The following is a 22,514-nucleotide window of genomic DNA, read 5'->3' as shown; positions in this document are numbered from 1 at the left end:
ATGGTGAGGAACAGGGAGGACAGGAAACCTCCTCAGAGTATGTGAGAGTGGAGTGAGGTAGCAAGAATCAGGAATATCCTGGAAATTTCAGAATATACTATTATAGTGAGGTGGGCTTCATATAGACCATAATGGCTCTGGTCCAGCCCTGAAGAAGGAGCTACATTTTCAACACCACAGCTCTGAGCCTTTGGAGCCTGGAGTGTGTGTGTGGGAGGGGTGGGGGGGGTGCTATTGATAGAGCTTGAGGTGGCCCTGAGGGCCAGGAATTATTTCTCAATTTTATTCAGTCATACAACCCTTATTACTTGTTTCTTATTTAAGAGTATTTGGGGGAACTATGATTCCATGGAACAAACTTGGGGAACTGATACATATGTTTTCTCTATAGCCCATCATTTGTTTTGCGTTTTTCCCAGGAACAAAGATGGGTCTTGCCTTCTTACCCTGACAGTTGTTAGTGATCTAATGCGGAGTCTTGGAGTGGATCAGAGCTAAGTGGCCCAAAAAGACGATGAGAAGAAGAAAGACCGTTATGAAAGGAATATGAGTACTTTTATAGTTAAATGATAATTCGAAAATGATATTCCAGAGGACTAGCAGATACATGCTATTTCTATAGCAACCTTTTTTTCCCCTCGAAGAAATAGGATTAGATCTGGGGAATCTTGATATTTCATTAGTCCTTAAACCATTGCTGAAATCAGAAGAGGTTTTGATTCATTCCTCTATTTATTCAGTTGGAGAAGATGCTGCTGAATGACCTACCCAGCAATACCCAGAAGTTGGGATCTATTTTAAGATCCCACTATGAGGGTAGCTGACATCCATTTATCGGATCAGATATTTCTACCTTCCCCTTTTTTTCTCCTTTTCTTCTGTACTGACATCACTACTTCTATGAAACATAGTCAATTTGTTTAGACTGGGAATACCTCTAAATATTGTGTGATCTTCAAACCAAGTAATTTTTAGTTCCTTTGCACTGATAGTCAGGGAAAGAAATAGGTGTCTGAGTTTTGGCTCATATTGTTTCTTTTCTCTTGGGTTCCTAGTGCATTTTTGTCCTTTGGAGCCAGTATTTGTTAGATTGGTACTTGTCTCTTTTACCCAGAAATAAAGATGGAAAGTCTGAGTTGGACTTTGATACAGATCAATATGACATCCTGGTATCAGACTTTGGCACAGAAGAAAAAGAGACTGGTGGTGTTACCTGTGAGCTGCCAGAAACAGAGTATTCTTTACGGGTGAGTAAGAGTGATTTTTCTTCAACAATGAGAGGTAAGATGTCTTGTATTATGAAAATATTGTAGAACAAGGTCTCACTTTAGTTAGATAAAGATGACAAACTTTTAGCCCTCTGCTAGGATTCCTTTGCACTGTCTCTGCTAGAGCTGATGTAGTCACTAGCATTTTCATGCAGTAGTTGACATAACAAGGTATAGAAACTAAGCGAGATCTTTGCCTGGAATAGATCTCAGTCACTAATAGTGTTTTATGAGAATGTCAATAGAACTGACAATGTCATATAATAATTTTCCCTTCACTGTTTCATAGGCATTTTGTGGCATTCTGTATATGAAGCCACGAATGAAAATTTTTCTACGCCAAAAGAAGGTGACCACCCAGATGATTGCCAAGAGCCTGGCCAATGTAGGATATGATTTATATAAACCTACCTTCACAGTATCCTTACAACTACATGAAGCTGACCTCCTCGTTCCAGGATTAGATTTCTAAGTTGGCATAGGGAAACAAAAAACTTTCTTTTTTCCAATTGAAAAATGTGTGTTATAATACAAACCCTATTACAGTATGTTCTTTTTTTTTTTTTAAAGAGAGAGAGAGAGAGAGAACAGGGAGGAGGGGCAGAGGGAGAGGGAAAAAGAGAACCTTAAGCAGGCTCCACATGGAACCCAACATGGGGCTCCATCTCACGATCCTGAGATCATGACCTGAAGCGAAATCAAGAGCTGGATGCTTAACTGACTAAGCCAACCAGGTGTCCCTACTGTATATTCTTTGAGAAGGTATTTCTTTCTTGTTGTTGAAAATATTTCTCAAAGCCAGTTGATGTATCAGTTTCATCAGAAATCACTTGGAAATTGTTAGAATCATACAGCATCCTGAAATTTTGGAGCTTCTGTTTCAGTAGATTCTGAAGTCTCTTTTTTTAATAGGACATATTTATTTTTAAATTGTCATCTAATTCTAATGAATAGCCAGGTTTGAGAACCTCTGCAATAAGGAATGATCCACGCTGTTTGGTTTGTACTGGAATTTTGTTACATATTACATTGATTGAAATAAGCAAATATGGACTAGAACTTGTTAATCTTTTGGGCATGGTATGATTGTTGTTGTAACAAGTCCAGACTTACATTGATGGAAGTTAGGAGAGTAGAAATCAAAGGTTGATTTTCTAAGGCGAGGTAAACCTTCATCAGGTTTGACATGGATTTCCTGGTACTTGTCATAATGGCAGCCACTCAAAGGAGTAATTACTGATTTTCACTTCTATCCCCATTGCAGTGAGAATGGATTTTAGACGCTTGAGAAAAATCTTAAGTTGTACTGTGGAAGTGAGGTCCCTCTCTGTTGATGGCTTTGGGGGCAAAATAAAGTCTTTTTGAAAGGGGGGAACTCCTAAGTGGTTGTGAAAAGCTGCTTTTATACTTTATTTTCTAGTAATTAAGCACAGCTCCTGGCCCAAGAAACATGTTCACACTCGATTTGCTTTATCAAAGGCATTACCTAGTTTGCTTTGTCCTTCTTCCTTGACCAAAAATGAGATATTGTTGTTCCCTTTTTAAAAAGCTGTGTAAGTCCTTACTCCTAGGTCAATTGATTTTCTCCTGTTTTGGGAACACATAAATTCTCTACTACAAAAGTCCACGTTAACAAATCCAAAGCTAGCTTTGTTACATGTGTAGGTAAATTAGTTGTAATATCACTGTATGTAGGCTAGGATCTGAGTGTCCTAGGTTTCACAGAGCCGGTTTTAAAGAAGTGCTTTCTAACTGCTGTTTCAGGGGATACCACACTTCTGCCTCCAGCTTCTTTCTTTTGTGGGTTTCTATCAGAGCAACTCCTATGCATTGTTCAAAACCAAAATTCTCCTGAGTAAATTTGAAGATCTAATTGGCTTTATTAAGTGATTAGTGATTAGGGCAGTATCCCATCTAGCAATTAAGAGATGTTCCCAGAAGCTGTACAAAATGAAAGGTATTTATAGAGTGGGACAAAAAGTTGGTAGCAAAAGAAAAGAAAGGATTCTTTTAGGCCAGGCTGGCTTCTTTTTGTGGGAGAAGGAACAGCAGGTTTTTTATCGTGTACATAGTGCTGATCAGGAAATTTCCTATTGACTATTGAAAGGTCATACTCCTGGGATTGGTTGGAACCATAACTAAGTCTTGGTTTATCTTGGGCTGGGGGTGGGGGGTGCCAGATGATTCTGATTTGGGGTTGTTTTTGTTTTCTTCTTTATTCTTTAAAGATTTATTTGTTTGAGAGAGAGAGAGATGCACACATGGAGGGTGGGGGAGAGAAGGAGAGAGAGAATCTCAAGCAAACTCCCTGCTGAGCAGGAATTCCCCAAGCACGCTCAGTCTCATAACGCTCGAGATTCATGGCTGGGCTGAAATCACAAGTCAGAGGCTTAACAGACTGAGCCCCCCAGGAACCCCATTTTTTTTCAACAGCAGTGCATTTGATACATACTTCAACCCTCCTTCCTATAAGACTAGTTACCTTCCCCTACTAGAATTTGGGTTAAACAAATTCACTATAGGCATGAGTGAAATGAAACTCGATAAAATTTCCCCAAAGGTCACTGAGGGATGAGATCACTGATGTTGACTGACTTATTCCTCAGTTATCAAAGTCCTCTTTTGTCTTCTTGTCCTTTTTCCTTATACTAATTTGGGGTTGGGAACCTCCTACCCCAATGTGCTCCCACCATGATTTAGGATTTTAAAAGCCTGCAACAGAAGAATTTGTCATATCTCTAAAAATGTTGATTTTATGGTATAGAGTTTTGGTTTGTCTGTTTTGGGGAGTTTGTCCTGCTTTTTCATTGGAATAGGGTCTTATCTGAGGTTTGATTGGAACTTCTGGAGCCCAGAACATATTTTCTGAGCCAAACATTACTTTGTTATGTATCCACTTGTATGATGCCTTTGTATCATACCTGACACATTTGTTACATGGATTTGATGCAAATAGCTTATTATGTAGAGGGGACAATGGAGATCATTTTTTGAGTCAGTAACAAATAATTTTTAACTCATTTGGATGTGAAGATTTCTTTATATTTGTTTTAATGAAAATTTCAGTTTCTGTCTCCCCCTTTGTCTTTCTCCCTCTCTTACCTTGCTTTTTAAATCAAATAGGACTTGCTAAAAACACATTATATTCATTTTTTACATATCATAATTCGCTCTATTTCATCTATCCAAGCTTGTTCACTTCTTCTCATGAGACATATTGCAACAGGACGATTCATTGTCCTTTTAACTCTAAAACTGATTTTTGTTCTTGGTGCTTTTGCTTTCATTGTGTTTTGTATGATTAGCAGGGCTTACCTTATTGCTTATACAGTTGATTCTTGAACAGTGCGGGGGCAGGGGTGGTTAGGGCACCTACCCCCTACACAGTCGAAATCTGGTATAACTTTTGACTCCCCAAAATCTTAACTACTGATAGCCTACCGGTGGTTGGAGTCCTTAACTGATACCATAGACAGTTGACATACATTTTGTATGATACTAAATACTGCATTCTTAGAATAATAACTTTTTATTATTTTATTTGGTACTTCTGGGCTACACAGTTTGTTTGTGAGTCTTTAAAAGTTGTCACAAATCTCTAAAAACTTTTCTGATGTATTTATTGAAAAACATCCATGCGCAGGTAGATCTGTGCAGTTCAAACCCATGCTGTTCAAGCATCAACTGGAATTGTGTGGATTTGTGTTGTACTAGTTATGACTCTTGTCTTATGCAACAGCAAACTGAGCAACTTAGCAAAGGTTAAGGAATGTTTTGTGATTGTTAATGAATTTCAAACCACTGATGGTATTTTGATGTATTTTCCTACACTCTTTTCTATGCATGTATTTATATATACATATTTTTAGATAATGATCATTGTTATGTTCTGAACATTTCCTAATGGTCCCAAATATTTTTCAAGGACACAATTTTAAGAGATAGATAATAGACCATCTGACTATACCAATATTTTTTTAGTCATTCCCTCATTGTCAGACATTTGAATTATTTGTTTTTCTGTCATAACTAATTGATAAATCTCTAACTCATTAACCTTTATGGGCTTTCCTGACTGTTTCTTTAGGATAAATTCCTGGAAAGAGAATTACTTGGTCACAGATTAAGAATATTTTTAAAACTACTCTACATATTTTTTAATGTCCCCTAGAAAGGTCATACCAATTTCTGTCCCATGGTATTGGATGGTTTTTGTTATAGCATAGTACAAAAAGTTCTCTGTTAAATCCCCTGGCATTTGTCTCCTTAATGATTTTCTTCTCAGAATAAGCAGGTGAAAATAACTTTTGGGTTCTCTTGCAAGAATAATAACCAGTTTGGAATGATGATGTATCATAACAACCGACTCATAAAGTCTTTTGAGAAGGTGGGATGCCAGGTGAAGGTGAGTAGTTAATGTTTCTTTGCCATAAAAGGCTGAAAAGAGGAGGAAGAGGATTTAAAATTTGCAAACGGAATAGACTCATGAATGGCTTTTACTCCCATCTTAATGATAGTTGTTAAATCTGATCCTGGAACTCTGTGTTACTAGTGAGCTGTGTTTTGTTGAAAAGCTGTTTCTACTTCTCATTCTTCACAGATGTTGATCAATCCAGGAGCTTTACTCAGTGCGTTTTCTAGGTAGCCATAGAGAAGAGATAGTATTAGAACACCAGCAACTTTGCAGTGTGTATCAGTTTATTAGTGTTTAAGGTAGCTCTTTCTAATTATTGGGAGACTGTAAAGCATAGAAGAAGCATAAAATTTAGTTGTTAATGACCAGGTTTCGAGTTCTGACTTTTCCATGTAGAAGCTGTGTAACTTTCACTTCATTGTTTAATTTCTCTGAGGATCCCTTTCCTTCCCTGTAAAATAGAAAAAACAGTAATAATTGTTCCTGCTTTGCCTATACTACAGCTTACAGGGTTGAGAGACTTAAATGGGATAAAGTATGTGAAAATACTTTAAAAACTGAACTGTATAAATATCATCATCTTTAATGTTTTATTGGCAATTTAAAGTAGTAATATCCACAAGTATCCTATTCATTCCTGTTTTACAGGTAAGATTTCTAAAGCATGAAGAATGATAAAACACTTTGTATTACACAGTAGGACAAAGTTAAAGACGACTCAGGACAGCTAGTTTACAGCCTGTGCTGCTTTTCCTTGTTCTATCATCTTTATATGTGCAACTCATATTTGTATGCCAGTCTAATTACACCCTGACTTTGTAAATCCAAAAATCTCTTGTATCAGCTTCCCATTAAAAACCACTGCAAGTCAGACTCCCTTTAGTAACTGTTCGGTAACCTATGTATATAAAAATTACTTCTTTTAATAGAGCGTGATGTTCCCGCAACATCCTTAAAATCGTTTTTCACGTGGTTTGGTTTCCATTCCCTAGAACAGTAGTACGTGGCCTTGATTTTGTTTTGTTTTGTTTTGTTTTGTTCTGTTTTTTAGCATTGTCATTCTTTGTTCAAAGAAATCTTATGGCCATCCCATAATATAAAACGGATGAAGGTAGAAGTAGTGTGTATTAAGTAGAGATGGCAATTAATCCCTGGAAAATCCTAGAGATTCTATGGATCATAGTTTGAAAATCTTTGCCTTAGAATTGGTCGAAGGTGCCAGTTCAGTCTAATACTTGCAGTTTGTTGAAGTACATTCTGAGTATTTCTCTAGATGTTGCTGTACTTTCCTTGCCTTTGAATGTTATGTAACCTTTCTATTACTGCCTAAAATCAAAAGGAAATGTCTCCAGACCATCAACAGTAATGTAAGTGTTGAAATTAATATTTTTTTCGAAGCCAACTCATGGAGAAGGTGTGGGAGTAATTGGAGTCATCGAGTGCAATTTCTTAAAACCCGCCTACAACAAACAAGACTTTGAGTACACCAAAGAGTACCGGTGAGTCACTCCCAGCCTGACATGTTTCTGATAGTTTCTTCAGATAAAATTCTCTTCTATTCTCTGAAACCTCTAAAATCATCTCTAAAAGCCAGCAATATGAGTTAACTGAGAACTCCTTCAAATCTCTCTTCCAAGATTAGAGATAAAATGATTTGACTTTTCAATTAAAACTTACTGATACCTGATAGAGAGAGCCCACTAGAGATAAACCTTACCTTTAAAAAGTACAGAGAGAATATGGGAGTCATTTCCTAAAATACTTGTAGTGAAACAAAGAGTTGGGATTGATCTTAATGAAAAGGGATGAAAGGATCTGCAGGTATCGAATATGTTGGGGGAAAAAAGCCGCAGTTTGAAATTTGTTCCAAAGAGTTTCTTGAAGCCAGTGAACAGATTGAGAGGAAAGCAGCGGGAAAGATGTGTGTTTTCATAGACGCATCTAGATTTCATAGGTGAGACGAGAAAAGAATCAGAAAGGAACTTGATGTTGAGGCTGAAGCAGCAAGGATATTTTTAGAAGACAAAAAAAGGAATCAATAAAGCCAGGATAAAATAGTTTGTTGTAAAACTTTTCAGGAGGGATGGGTCATTCATTCCTTTTTCATCAAGTATGAGATATCTCCAATGTGCTAGGTACTAGGGACAGAAGAATGAAAGGTAAGAATCCTTGATGTCTGTGAACAAATGGGATGAGATATATGCAAATAAGAAACTCACATACCTATAACATAATTGCTTCAATGGAGGATACATGCAAAATGGGAAGAGCCTTTAAATACACCTAAAGGAGTCACTCATCACGAAGCAGATCCTATTTGAGCTTAAACTTGAGGGAGAAATTGGAATTGGCTAGGTGGACAAATAGGGCAGGGACATTCTAAGGACCAGGAAGAATAGGCATGAAGGGGCAAGTGGTGTTCTGGGAATAAGGAGAGAGAAGGTATGAGGACATTTGGTGCTGCTCTCCTTGAAGCCTCAGTAGCAAATTTTAGAGTGGGGGGAAAGTATTTCCCCAAATCTCTTTTGGCATATACACACACAAAAAAAATGTAACAAAATTAGTTAACTCTTCTGCCTCAGTTTGTCAGAAACCATAGGAATTTTAGGTTTGGTGCTTGAAAAAGAGACAGCTGTTTGGATGGCAACCCTAAATTAATTCAGGGCAATTGGTTCTTGATCTCTAGGGCTACTCAGTGGGTATGGTAACTACCTGCCCTCCATTTAAGTAAAATGGCCTTTTGAATGTGAGTCTGGTCCAGAACAGAGATCTTTGAGTAGAACTTGACTCTTGAGGGTGAAAGTTTAGAAATGACATCAGTTTGACAAGTCTCAGAGCTAAGTCATTCTATTTCTCTTGAGTGAAAGGAACAGTGAATTTCTATTGATTAACCAAATAGTTAAGATTTGTGACATCCAAATATTAGATACTAAACATCACTTAACATTCTTTTATATCCTCTCTGTCACACACCCCCATCTACTTTTGAAATTTTAGAGATATTAAACCTTGGCTTGTGATGTTTCATTTTAGCATGATGAGCTTGAGGTGGTTGCAGGGGATTCAAACAGAGGTAGTCTATAGACAGTAGGTTTATTTGGCTATAAACATCTAGGATTTTTGCCTCAAGTAGCTTAATATCTGCTACACATTTTATTAAAAACAGGAAACTAGTATACTATGCTATATACAGTCTTTTGAGGATAATAAATTTGCATTACTTTTATTCCAGTTCTGGCATCATGATTCTTTTTTACTGTATTTTATGTAAAAGAAAAGATGTTTAGTTAAAAAAAATTTAAAAAAAAGGGGGGCACCTGGGTGGCTCAGTGGTTTGAGCCTCTGTCTTCGGCTCAGGTCATGATCTCAGGGTCTTGGGATCGAGCCCCGCATTAGGCTCTCTGCTCAACGGAAGCCTACTTCCTCCTTAAAAAAAAAAAAAAAAATTAGGGGACTTTGAGAAGGGGATTAGAGGAAGCTGTCTGCTATCAGAAATTCATCCTAAGAGTATTATAGATATTAAAACTGCAAATGCATGACATTTGAGGATATTTGAATAGAGACTAGCTCTGTGAAAATACTAAAGAATAATTATAAATAAAAAAACCTGCAAATGCTAAAAGAGATACCAGCCATCACAGTGCTGGAATGTCTACAAATAAATCAACTGTAATATCACTCTTAATAGTTGTGGATATCAGATTTCAGTTGCAACTACCAGGGCTCAAACTGACAACATTTTTAGAATGAATTTCAGCTTAAGAAATAAATGAACACCACTGAGCACCTCCCCGGTGCATAGCACAGTGGCTGGGCTTTGTGGAATTTTCCAGAGAAATTCAAGACATTGTTGCTGTCTTTGAGGAGCTTACAGTCAATTTATAATGATGAATTGGGGATGGGAGGTTGGGTGAGCCTGGTGGTGGGTATTGTGAAGGGCACGAATTGCATGAAGCACTGGGTGTGGTGCATAAACAAGAAATTCTGGAACACTGAAAAGAAATTAAAAAAATAAAAATTTTAAAAAGTGCATAAACAATAAATCCTGGAACACTGAAAAGAAATTTAAAAAATAAAAATTAAAAAAAATGAATTGTCACATACATGAAACAATTTGGAGAGCAATAAAATGGCCGGGTCATCAGCCAAAACCTAAAATGGTATGGGAAAAAAATGCCCTGATAGAGCAGATAGGGAAGGTTTTAGGTGGAAGGTGTGATTTGAGATTTGTCTGAAAGGATATAGGACTTAGAAACAGGAGGCAGGGAATTCCAGGATGGGGCTATAGCATGATCTAAAGTAATGACAGGAACTTAGAATGCTGAGAGTATAGGGAGTGGGGCTAAGAGGAGACAGCTAGAGGGAAGGAAAATAGAGTCTACTAGATAGAGTAGAGCCGTCTTCCTGGAGCAGGAGTTGACATCCTTTTCCTGTGAAGGGCCAGGAAATAAGTATTGAGGGTTTGCGGGCCATATGGTCTCTGTCACAACTGCTCAGTTCTGCTGTCCTATAAAAGCAGCGCTAGACAAGAAGTAAAGGAATGAACTGTGTCCAGTACAGTGTTTTGTTTTTGTTTTTGTTTTTTTTACAAAAGCAGGCAATGGCCTGAATTTGGCCTATAGGCTGTATGCTGAGCCCTGTCCTAGAGCCACCGTTCCCAAACAGCGTGTCAAGCTGCACTTAAAGAAGTCACAGAGGATTCATAGGATATTTGAAATTTTTGAGGGAACTACAGTGATACTTGACTTCTGCCTATAAATCCTAGAAGTTGTTTCCTCTTTCTGCTAGAACAAATCACTACTCACTTCGCTGCTTAAGACAATGCTCATTTATTGTCTTCGAGTTCTGTAGTTTAGAAGTCCAATGCAAATCTCACTAGGCTAAACTTAAGGTGTTAGCAGGACTAACATTCCTTCCTGGGGACTCAAGGGGAGAATCCATTCCCTTGCCGTTTCCAACTTCGAGAGGGCTGGCATTCCTTGGCCTGTACGTGGCCCTCTTCCTGCATCTTCAGAGCCATCAGTGGTGGGTGGAGTCCCTCTCACATCACATCTCTCCGATGACTTGCTTCTATCTGTCATCACATCTGCTCCTCTGCTTCTGACTCTTCCCCTTCACTCTTCTCCTTTTAAGGCCCCTTGTGATTACACTGGGTAGTTCAGGATAATCTCCCTCTTTTAAGGTCAACTGGTAAGTAAGTAACCTTAATTCCATCTGCATCCTTAATTCCCCTTTGCCAGGTAACCTGATACAGTCACAGGTTCCAGGGACTAGGACATAGGCGTCTTTGGAGGACCATCATTCCACTTACCACAGCCTGCTCCCTGGCCTTCAAAGATCCACTTATACCTCACCTGCAGAATATATTTGCCCCATCCCAACATCCCCAAACTCTCAACTGTTACAGCGACTCAAGTCTAAACCCTCATCTTAATGTCAGCAGCTCACAATCCCCAAATCTCATCATCTAAATCAGATGTGGGTCTGATGCATCCTGGGGCAAAATTCCTCTCCCTCTGCAGCTGTGTCCTTTATTTGTTTTTGTATTTCCCTCTAAAATATAATGGTGATACAGGCATAGGATACCAGTTACAGATATTCCAGTTCAAACGGAGGAAAATGGAAGGAAAACGGAGCCACAGATCTCAAGCCACTTCAAAGTCCAGCCAAACTAATTCCATTGAATTTCAAGTCCTGCGACAAATCTAGGGCTTGCAGCTTCATCCTGCAGACCTCATGCTCTACCCTCTGGGCTCATGGCTGCACCCTCAGAGTCCTCTTAACTTTTTCAGGAAAGGGAGCATGTCTGTGCAGCTCAGGAGCCTCATCAGCCTGTTTCCTGACTCTAGAGTTTTGGAGGTCCACCAGCCTTCTTTCAGTGTTATACTCTCTCCATCCCTTCAGTCCAGTGAGGCAGTGTGAGTGCTAGTATGCCAACCTCAATTCCCTTGTGGGTCTCCCACGTATGTCGTGGATATTCGTTCAGACTAGAAGCTCTTGACGGGTCTTTCCTAGATAATCCTATTTCTATTCTGGGCTTCTGCTGAGATGGCTGTGAAGATCTGAGTCACATTTTTAAGCTTTTCAAAGAGCTTTTTGTGTGACTGAATACACTGACCTTTTGATCCGAGATATTAGCAAAAGGTTTTCTAGACACAGCCTTGGCTTTTTCTCTAGAGCACGCTTTCCTGACAGTGAATGTCTCAATTTTAGCATCTTCTTCAGTCTGGATAGGCTGAGGATTTCCAAAATCATGAAGTCCTGGTTCCTTTTTGTCCAATAGTTCTCTCTCAATATATTTGTTTTCTCCCCACCTTTTTATGTAAGCAGCAAGAAGACACTAGGCCACACTTCCAACACTTTGCTTGGAAATCTCCTCAGCTAAATGTCCAGTGTCATCATTTACAAGTTCTGCTTTCCACAGAACTGTTGGACACAGATCTGCTGAGCTCTCTGCTGCGATGTAACAAGGATCACGTTCCCTCAAATTTCTCAGTAGCACGTTCCTCATTTCCTCCTGGGCCTTCAGCAGCAGCACCTATCTTATCATCCGTGATTCTGCTAACGGTCGGTTCCCAGTGATGAAGGTATTCTGAGGAAATTTGCATTTTCTCCACCATACCCCTCCTTCCTTCTGAGCCCTCACCAGGGGGCTGGCTGTTTAACATCCATATTTCTACTAACCATCTGCTCAATCTAGAATCTAGGTTATATAGTCTCGGCCATTTCGGTCTGGGTCCTCAAATTCTTCCAGCCTCTGCCTGCCGCTCAGATCTAAAGCTGCTTCCACATTTGTGGGTATTTGTTACAGCACCACCCCATTGCCAGATAACAAAATCTGTTGCATTCCTTTTGATTATATCATATCTTTGCAAGTCTGGGTGTTTAGTGGTTGTTGTGATAAAAAGTAATACAGGAAAGTCAACATTGAAGAAAAAGTGAGGGAAGCCGTGTAGTTTCATTCCAAGGTTTGAGCAGTGGTACACTGCCCAACAGGCATGCACACATATCCATCCCAGTAGTAATTGTGGCTGTTTAAGAATGAAATAAAGGGACGCCTGGGTGGCTCAGTTGGTTGGACGACTGCCTTTGGCTCAGGTCATGATCCTGGAGTCCCGGGATCGAGTCCCGCATCGGACTCCCAGCTCCATGGGGAGTCTGCTTCTCTCTCTGACCTTCTCCTCATTCATGCTCTCTCTCACTGTCTCTCTCTCAAGTAAATAAATAAAATCTTAAAAAAAAAGAATGAAATAAAAATTTCCTTTTCAATTTATATGTATTATTTTCTCAAATCGATATTAAATTGTTTGGACTTAACTGTTTAGTAACTGGAACTGGTACGTATTGCTTTTGACCTGAGGATGCCGTGAAAAACTTGAGACACAAAGGGTGCCACTAACTGAGAAGGTTTGAGAACTTCTGTCTTACAGGACTGTTGGGTAGAGTAGTTGATACCGTAGACAGTGAGACTCCATTGTGTATTCTTGAATGGTGGAGTGACTTGAAACCCTTCTATCTTAAGGATATACTATGTTATAACTATATACTGCTTTATGGTTTTTAAGGTGCTTTACATGAATTACGTCAGCGGATAAATCAGGAAACAGGGCCCAGGATGGATTGAAGGAAGGATTAAAGGCTCTTGGAGTAACATAGGTCTGAGATGAATGTCTGAAATAAGAGTAGCTGTGAAGAAAAGTATAGGACAGATGTGAAGAAAAGTTCAAGTGATTTTGGTGACGTACTAGGTAAGACATATAAAGGAGAGGGAAGAGTCCAAGATCATTGCAAGGACTCAAATTGAGTACACTGAGACATTGGCAGGATCATTGATAGAGTAATGACTCTACTTTGGGAAAAGGAACAGTCTTGTGGAGTGACGATGGTGGAAACTAGACCATAGCGGGTTAAGACAGGAGAATGAAGAGGGAGTAGTGGGTGTAGGCCACATGTACTAGGATTGGAGAAGTAAAAGGATGGAGATGAATAGAACCGTAGAGTCAAGCCAGGGTTTTTTGAGAAGAAAAGGGATTTTAGAATACATGGTAACAGTATCTTGGTTGAGATGGCAGTTACGTGACTGTATACGTTTGTCAAAACTGTTAGAACTACACACTTAACAAGATTATTTTTACTCTGTGTAAATTTTACCTGAATACATGAGAACAGACTTTTATTTTTCTTTTTGGTAAAGGTATAATTCGCATACTATAAATGTCACCATTATAAAGTGAACACTATAGTGGTTTTAGTATATTCATAACCTGTGCAGTCATCACCACCATTGAACTCCAGAACATTTCTACCATCCCAAAAAGTGACCTCTTGTCCATTAGCAGTCACCCCAGTCCCTGGCAGTCACATAATCTTTTCCCTTTTTTCCTCCAGTTTTTTTTTTTAATTGTGGCAAAATACATGTACCATAAAATTTACCATCCTAACCATTTTTAAGTGTATTGTTAAGTGGCATTAAGAACATTCACACTGTGGGGCACCTGGGTGGCTCAGTGGCTAAGCCTCTGTCTTCGGCTCAGGTCATGATCTCAGGGTCCTGGGATCAAGCCCCACATCAGGATCTCTGCTCAGCAGGGAGCCTGCTTCCTCCTCTCCCTCTCTACCTGCTTCTCTGCCTACTTGTGATCTCTGTCTATCAAATAAATAAATAAAATTTTAAAAAAAAGAACATTCACACTGTTTTACAACCATCACCACCATCCAGCCCCAGAACTGTTGTCATCTTGTAAAATGGAAACTCTGTGCCTATTAAACAATAAGTCCCATTCCACTTCCCTCAGCCCCAAGCAGCCCCCGTTCTCCTTTCTGTCTCTATGATCTTGACTACTCTACCTCATCTAAGTGAAATCATATAGTAATTTGTCTTTTTGAGACTGGCTTCCTTTAACATAATGTCCTCAAGCTTCATGCCTGTTGTAGCATGTGTCAGAATTTCCTCTTTTTAAGGACGTATAATGGCCTAGTGTCTGTATGTGTGTCTGTGTGTATATCTATACGTATACAAACATGCACACGCACAATACATTTTGTTTATCCATTCATCCATTGGCAGACACTTGGGTTGTTTTCCACATTCTAGCCCTTTGTGACTTATAGTCTGTTTCGTTGGACATTAGTATAGCCACCATTTTCTCTTTTGATTAGTATTTACACGGAACATCCTTTCACTTTCAATCTATTTGTGTCTTTTTTAATCTGAAGTTCATCTCCTGTGGGCAGCATATATTGACATCATGTCTTTTTTTGTGTTTGTTTTTTGACCCATTCCACCACTCTCTGTTTTTGATTGGAGAGTTTAACCATTTACATTTAAAGCACTTAGGGATAAGGAAGGACTTCTTGCATTTTGCTCTGTTTTCTGTATGGCTTAGAAGATTTTCTTTTTGTCCTTCATTTCCTGTATTACTGTCTTATTTTGTATTCAGTTTATTTTTTTTGTAGTGAAAATTTATTCCTCATTTCTTTTTGTGTACATTTTATAGCTGTTCTCTTTGTGGCAACCATGGGATTACATGATCTGTGATCAGGAGCAGCAAATAGCTATCAGAGTCCATATTTGGAGGGCAGTCTGTTTTTGCCTATCCGGATCCTGCAGGTTGCTCCTAAAATGTGTGCACAGCTGCCTGCCATGGGTCTGTGGATGGGAGATGGTAGCTATTCCTGTTCTGAGAGCTGAAATTTGCCCATGTACCATTCAAGGCTTCTCCCAAAAGTTGCAAGCCATCAGTAGACTCTAGATCTAGTTCCAAATAGTTCAGGCAGTTCTGCTAGTGCAGTGGCTGTCTAGGTGGGGGGATAGATTCCTGGTGCTTCCTACTCCATCATCTTTCCAGAATCCCATCTAATCTCCTTTTAAAAATAGTTTTAAGAGGCACCTGGGTGGCTCAGTCAGTTAAGAGTCTGCCTTCAGATCAGGTCATGATCCCTGGATCCTGCGACCGAGACCCGCGTCAGGCTCACTGTTCAGTGGGGAGCCTGCTTCTCCCTCTGCTGCTTCTACCTCTGCCTCCTGCTCCTTCTGCTTATGCATGCATGCATTCTCTCTCTCTCTCTCTGACAAATAAATAAAATCTTTTAAAAAATAGTTTTAAAATAGCATTGTAAGAGAAAACAAGGAATAATTCTTCATCTGTGACTTGAAGGAAAGATACAGACAGAGAAGTGTGAGTTTTTAGTAGCTTGGAGGGGAGTAAGTGTTTATAGGGGAGCTCACAAATGATTACTCTTCTCTGTGTAGTCAGAATCTAACTTAAGGGCGCCTGGGTGGCTCAGTGGGTTAAGCCGCTGCCTTCGGCTCAGGTCTTGATCTCAGGGTCCTGGGATCGAGTCCCGCATCGGGCTCTCTGCTCAGCAGGGAGCCTGCTTCCCTCTCTCTCTCTCTGCCTGCCTCTCTGTCTACTGTGATCTCTCTCTGTCAAATAAATAAATAAAATCTTTAAAAAAAAATTTAAAAAAAGAATCTAACTTAATATTAGTAAGGTGGAAGTAAGGAAGAATACCTCTTAAGGAGAGAAGAGGTCTATAATACCTTTGGGAATGATGCATGGAGTCCAGAGATTTTTTTAAAAAAATACTAGATTTGTAGTATTTCAGGTGTGTACAGCTCTACAGTTAGGTGTAACACTAGGTTATAGAATTAAATATAGAGCAGCCATTTGAAATTGGCAGTTTTTAAAAGTAAAATTCAGGTTTTGACTTATACACATAACATCGTTTGACCCTAGGTTTACTGTTGTTCATTGGGGAGGAGGGATAAAGGAGAAAGAGCCAGAGCGAGAGCTGGCGTCCAGCCTCCACTAACAAATGCGCAGTGGAGGGTTGAAGGGGGCTTTGTTGTCCATTGGTGCCCTAACTTCTGTGATCAACATTTGAGTGAAGAGCTATATACACATTTCTAAGTTAGGATTGGATTGATTTGTAATAAGTAGGGTGCAGTATTTGATATGTGATCCTCTAACTTTCAACTGGGTCCTAAATTGTTTACCTGGAGTTATCGGACCATCGGAGCAGCTCCCCATCAACTTATCAGTATGGCTCTGTCCTCGCTCTGCAATTTAGTCTTCCATCATTGTCAATAATGTCAGCTCTCCCACCTCATGATTCTCAAAACCCTGAATATCTGGAGAACACAGTACTTTTTAGGACTTGTGGCCATTTTACCTTTGCAACCAACGTGACCACTCAACATGATGACTGTCATTTTATACATGTAATTTGCAAAGGCCGTGGATTCCCATCCTAGTTTCTGGAAGTATAGTTGTTCAGACTTAGACTAAATAGTCTACATTGTCAGCTTCTCTTAAATGGGAGCATCTCAAAGATCATGAAATTGTTTGACAGATCCTCAGCATTGATGTGCTTCTACTTGCTTTTTCTTTCAGCTTGACAATAAATGCCCTTGCCCAGAAGCTCAATTCTTATTGGAAGGAAAAGACATCCCAAGAGAATTTTGAGACCTCAGCCATCACCAGGCCAATATCGTAAGTAGTAAATACGAATATAAAAAGTATTAGGGGTGATGTCGATAGAGCGAGTGGAAGGGACAAGGGTAAGATGGTGCTTTTCACATATGCAACTTTAATGAACTAATAATAGGAAATCACAGGTACTAATTCCATCATTCTCTAGACCTCTTCATTCTGGTTGAACACATGTGTGGTTTGGCTCATTAATGTGAAGAGTTTAGGACTGTGAGTTTATCCTACAGGCAGTGTGATATAGTGGAAGATGAAGCCATTTAAATGAGACACTTGTGGGTTGAAAATCTGGATCTAGTTCTTAATGGTTTGGTGAGTTTGGGTAAGTCAGTCACACTTCACCTCCCTGAGAATATGAAATTAGGTAGCATAACATTTTTAGCATAGTACCTGGCATATAGTACGTGTTCAGAAGTGTTAGCAAACTTCCTTTCTCTTTAATCTTAGGGAACATTGTTGGGCCTGTACCAAGGAATTTGAGGGTAGAAGTAAAGAACCCAGCATACCAGAAAAAGGTAGAATTTATTGAATCAAAGATAGGGAGTTACAGAACTGTGGATCAGGATGACATGCCTCAGTGAGCCAGCATGGGAGCAAAAAACAGAGGATAGAATGTGCAACAACACATACATAATCAGTTACACCACCATCTTGACAAAGATTAGAGTGTTAGAAGTTCATTTTGGGGATTGTCACCTGTGGGGGGGGGGTTTAAATGAATGATACAGAATTTCCTTCTGAAGGCAACATTGTGTAAATCACTGTCTTATTCTGAAGATCTCTGCTCATGTCCTACCTCTGTGGTTTTCAAAGAAATGCCAACCTAGACAAGTTGCCTTTTTTTTTTTTTGCCTTTCACATAAGTGGTGATTAATGCAATGAAGCAGATGTTCATATATTGCTGGAGTGTGTGTGTATGTGTTATACAACCTTTCTGGAGGCAGAATTGTAATAATTACTATTATTTATTGAGTACTTATATGCCAGGCCCTGGTCTAAGTTCTTTATATGTAGTTTCATTTATTTGGTCATTACAACAACCCTATAAGGGAGACAGAATCATACTTTTACCTGTTTACTAATGCAGACACTGGTACACTGAGAGCTTAAATAGCTTGCTCAAAATGAAACAAGTAGAAAGTGGTAGATACAAAGTTTTTAGCCATGACACTCTTCTGGAAGGATGCAGTGAGGGAAATATGGTCTAACCCCTTTAACTACCCATTTATTGCAAGCACGAACTAAATGCCTCTCCTGTCTGCCTGGGTGGAAGGATCTACCATGGTTTGATATAACCTGAGGCAAGGAGTTGCTGTCTCTAATGCTTGCCTCCAAGGCAGTAATATTGACGTGCTTCTGCAAGCAGCTCTTCTGTGCACCTCCATGTAAAACCAAAGCTAATAGGACCTTTCCTCTGCCCACCACTCCTGCTAGAAGTGCTTTTTGCAAAAACAGTGGCTGTGTGGAAATATATGGACACCAGAGGTCAGGCCTGAGCTTAGAGCTCAGAGGTTACAAGGCTGGGGCAGCCTGGAACCAGGAGATAGGAAGCTGTATATCCAGAAATGTGTATGAACTCTCTTCGTTAAAACAGAGTTTTAAACAAGAAGAGGACATTGTCTTTGAGTTGTAGAAATAAGAGTGTCTTTTCTTTTTTATATCTTTATGTATTTTCCAGTTTTTCTATCATCTTGTATTTTTATAGCTAGAAAAAAAGCATCATTTAAAAACATAAGGAAGGGGCACCTGGGTGGCTCATTCGGTTAAACATCTGACTCTCAATTTCAGCTCAGGTCATGAGCTCAGGGTTGTGAGATCAAGCCCCACATAAGGCTCTGTGCTGGGCATGGAACCTGCTTAAGATTCTCTCCCTCTGCCTCTGCCCCTTCCCCTCCCTACCACCTCCTGCTTGCACGTGTGTGTGCGCGCTCTCTCTCTTTAAAAAAAAAAAAAAAGATAAGAACATTGAACTAAGACATAAAAGAACCGTATCACTTTGTTGAAATGGCTATTAGAAGAACGGTATAAATGTAATATACACACATCTTGCTCTAGGCTAACATTTACATGTTTCTCAAATCAGCCCTTGGTGCCCCTCTGCCCTCTTTCTGCTTCTTTTCTCCAGTCATTTCCCTCTAGTCTGCTTTACATTCCTTGGATGCTGACTGCTCCTATACACAGACCACCTCCTTTCACAGAGAAACACATTCACGATGCGATATAGTTCACTGGGTTAAGCTTCCTGGCAGGGATGGGAGTGGCTTTGTGTACAACTCTGGAAGGATTTTACCTTAATTCAACCAGTTGTTGGACTGGAGCTACCATATCTAGTTAGGAAATTTAATCACATTTATAGGATGTTTTTAAGATGAATGTTGGGAATACCAACCTAATAAAGTTTTGACTGAGGTATAAACAAAGACTTTTGAACAGAAAAAAGAGAGGACTAGGGAGTCTGTAGGGAAATGGGGGAGATTTTGTGATGATGATGCTTCTGTGACTCCTACAAATGCACTTTAAGCTTGTTGCACAGCTGGATAGAAGCAAATAAAATGATTTCTGTGGGTTTTGGTTCTTGGTAATATTGTTAAATATATATATTTAACATATAATACATATATTTATATATTGATGTGTATATAGATGTTTTCCTAATAATTTTAGAGTTAAAATTATCATCTTGTTTGTTTAAAACAAGTGATTCTGGATAAATATTATTTACTTCCAAAAATAATGGTAGCTTACCTTCTTAATACTTGTTATAATTTTTCATCTCCATATCTGGTATAGTTCTATTATTATTTTATTTGTGAAGTTCAAGATGCATATTTTTTAAAAATTTTATTTATTTAACACATAGAGAGAAAGAGATCACAAGCAGGCAGAGAGAGGGCGAGGAGCAGGCTCCCTGCTGAGCAGAGAGCCCAATATGGGGCTCTGTCCCAGGACCCTGAGATCATGACCTGAGCTGAAGGCAGAGGCTTAACCCTCTGAGCCTCCCAGGTGCCCCCAAGATGCATATTTTAGACACCCTGACCATAACATAACAGTTCTAACACATTTCCTATATAAAATTTTGTTTTTTCACTTTTGGGGTGTGACTTTCTAACGTAAGGGCACAGATCTAGGATATACGCAGTCATATTTCTGTTTTCCTTCTTTCAGGAAGATTCCTGACCAGACATGGGTACAGTGTGACGAGTGTCTTAAATGGAGGAAGCTTCCTGGCAAGGTTGATCCGTCTACATTACCTGCAAGATGGTTTTGTTACTATAATTCCCATCCAAAGTACAGGTAAGGTTGGGACTCAGTACTGTGTTAGGGAACATTCCTGATTTGTCTCTATATTCTAAAACACTTTTTTAAAAAGTTTTTCTGAGTATAGTTGACCTATAACGTTACATTGGTTTCAGATGTCTGACACAAGCATAGTAATTGAACAAGTCTATCCATTCTGCTGTCACGAGTGTGGCTCCCATTTGTCCCCATATAGCACTATGTCAGGATCAGTGACCATATTCCCCTTGCTGTAGCTTTCATTCCCAGGACTTACTCCATAACCGGAACCCCACTCCCTTACGTTCATTTTGCCCACTTAAAACACTTTATCTCAAGTCTACACTCTGCAGCCTGGCATCCGAGCCCCTTGCTAACTGATCCCACCTTACCTATCCAGCCTTAGTTTTCACTGTAGCTTAACACAAATTGTATGCTTTCGCTAGGCCTGTGGCACCAGTGTTCCCTGCACGCGCCATACTTGTTCCCTCCTCCATGACTTGAGAGGGTCATTCTCCTTGCTTACAGTGTGTTTCTGCATTCCATCTGCCTGTCGAAATCTTATCCATCTGGGAAGCTGAAGTATTCTTGTGGGGTACTTCTCCTGTTAACAATAGTTTACAGTGATTTTATGCTGGCTTCCTGTGGTGTTTAATTCTTGACATTTGTTCACATACTGTTTTGTATTCTTTAGATAATGTTCATATGTATATACTTTGGCTCTCCAAATGATTGTAAACTACTTGAGAACAAGGGCTTTACACTTCAGGTGGAGTTGATGATTTTCTTCATATGCTTCCCTTCCGCTGCCTAAATCTATCATGATACCTGTTGTGCATTTAATGCCATCTGTGCACATGTCCCTTGCAGCATCTAACATCTGGATACTGCCTGGAATATCCGTGAGCATTCATTTCGGTTTAACAGATATTCCGATTTGACTCAGTAGTCACACAAGTTTAAAATAATAATATGGTTTGCTTCACTTCAGCTCTGACTTTCTTAATATTGTTTTCCCCCTGTTGGATAAATGCTGATAGTAAAAAAGGTACTAAAACACGGTATGCATTTTAGGAAAAGTGTTTAAAATGGAGGAAATTAAGTAAGTGAGGTCTAGGTCTGTGATGAGTAAGCATTCCCCCATCATCTGCAGAAGTACCTAAGCCCCTCTCCCTGGACAGTAACCAGGATGGTAGGACTAGAACATGGGACTAAGTGCTCAGGAGTCTCATTTTTGAAGCCTGGATCTTCTGTCAGTTTACACTTTAGTTCAGGAGACATAGCCTTCTAAGAAATGCCTCCTTATAAAATGGGTATAACATAGGGTTTCCAGTCATTACAAATTTCTGTTTATTTGTTCTAGGATTGCTTTAGATCACTGAATACATTTTCTAGTACTCCTTTTAGTGTTTACTCCTAAGATTCTCTTCTTGTGCTCTACATATAACAGATGTATTTCCATTTATAGAATCCTCTTTTTGCTCTAGTCTCCACTATTTTGCTTTTACAATGTAAGCTCTTAATCCCTTATTGCTTCCCTCTGTCATCACCTCTGATTTTCTTCTTCAGGTATCATCACTTAGTTTAGGGATTCTCATGCTTCTAGACTGCACCTTGGGAATTACTTTCTTCATAAACATGAGGCGTATGACCCAGGTTCTGGTCTCAGCAATCATCTCTGTGTGTGGAACCTCAGGCAGGTCTCTCTCATCCTTGAAATCCACTGTGTAAAAATAGAGATTATGCTTCTTGCCATGCACCATCATAGGAATTTTGTAGCTGTCAAGTACTTTGTATGTCCTGGGGGAAAGGTACATATGCACCAAAAATTAGATGATGGTATGCCTTGAAGTAAGAATTGCTACATGTTGGACATCTAGGTGCCCTCAGTCGGTAAAGCATCTGCATTTGGCTCAGGTAATGATCCCAGGGTCTTGGGATTGAGTCCTGCATCTGGCTTCCTGCCTGTGCCCCCCTCCCTGGTTTGTGCTCATGCTCATATGCACTCTCTCTCCCTCTCACTTTTTCTCAAATAAACAAAATCTTTAAAAACAACAATGAAAA

At 39.4% G+C, this 22,514-nt stretch overlaps 1 protein-coding gene across 4 annotated transcripts in view; it reads left to right on the top strand.

The window, feature by feature from the left end:
* MORC4 (MORC family CW-type zinc finger 4) overlaps positions 1-22,514 on the top strand; it is a 51,809-nt gene that overhangs the window by 14,005 nt on the left and 15,290 nt on the right. For all 4 annotated transcript variants that reach the window (XM_032330636.1, XM_032330639.1, XM_032330637.1 and 1 more), the window contains 6 exons: positions 1,115-1,247; positions 1,558-1,686; positions 5,554-5,673; positions 7,081-7,181; positions 17,079-17,177; positions 20,340-20,468. In XM_032330636.1, coding sequence (XP_032186527.1) covers positions 1,115-1,247; positions 1,558-1,686; positions 5,554-5,673; positions 7,081-7,181; positions 17,079-17,177; positions 20,340-20,468 — 711 coding nt within the window. The remainder of the gene's footprint in view (positions 1-1,114; positions 1,248-1,557; positions 1,687-5,553; positions 5,674-7,080; positions 7,182-17,078; positions 17,178-20,339; positions 20,469-22,514) is intronic.

The sequence above is a fragment of the Mustela erminea genome, chromosome X (genome assembly GCF_009829155.1).
Source record: "Mustela erminea isolate mMusErm1 chromosome X, mMusErm1.Pri, whole genome shotgun sequence".
NCBI classification, from domain to species: Eukaryota; Metazoa; Chordata; class Mammalia; order Carnivora; family Mustelidae; genus Mustela; species Mustela erminea.
This window is presented reverse-complemented; position numbering and strand designations above follow the sequence as displayed.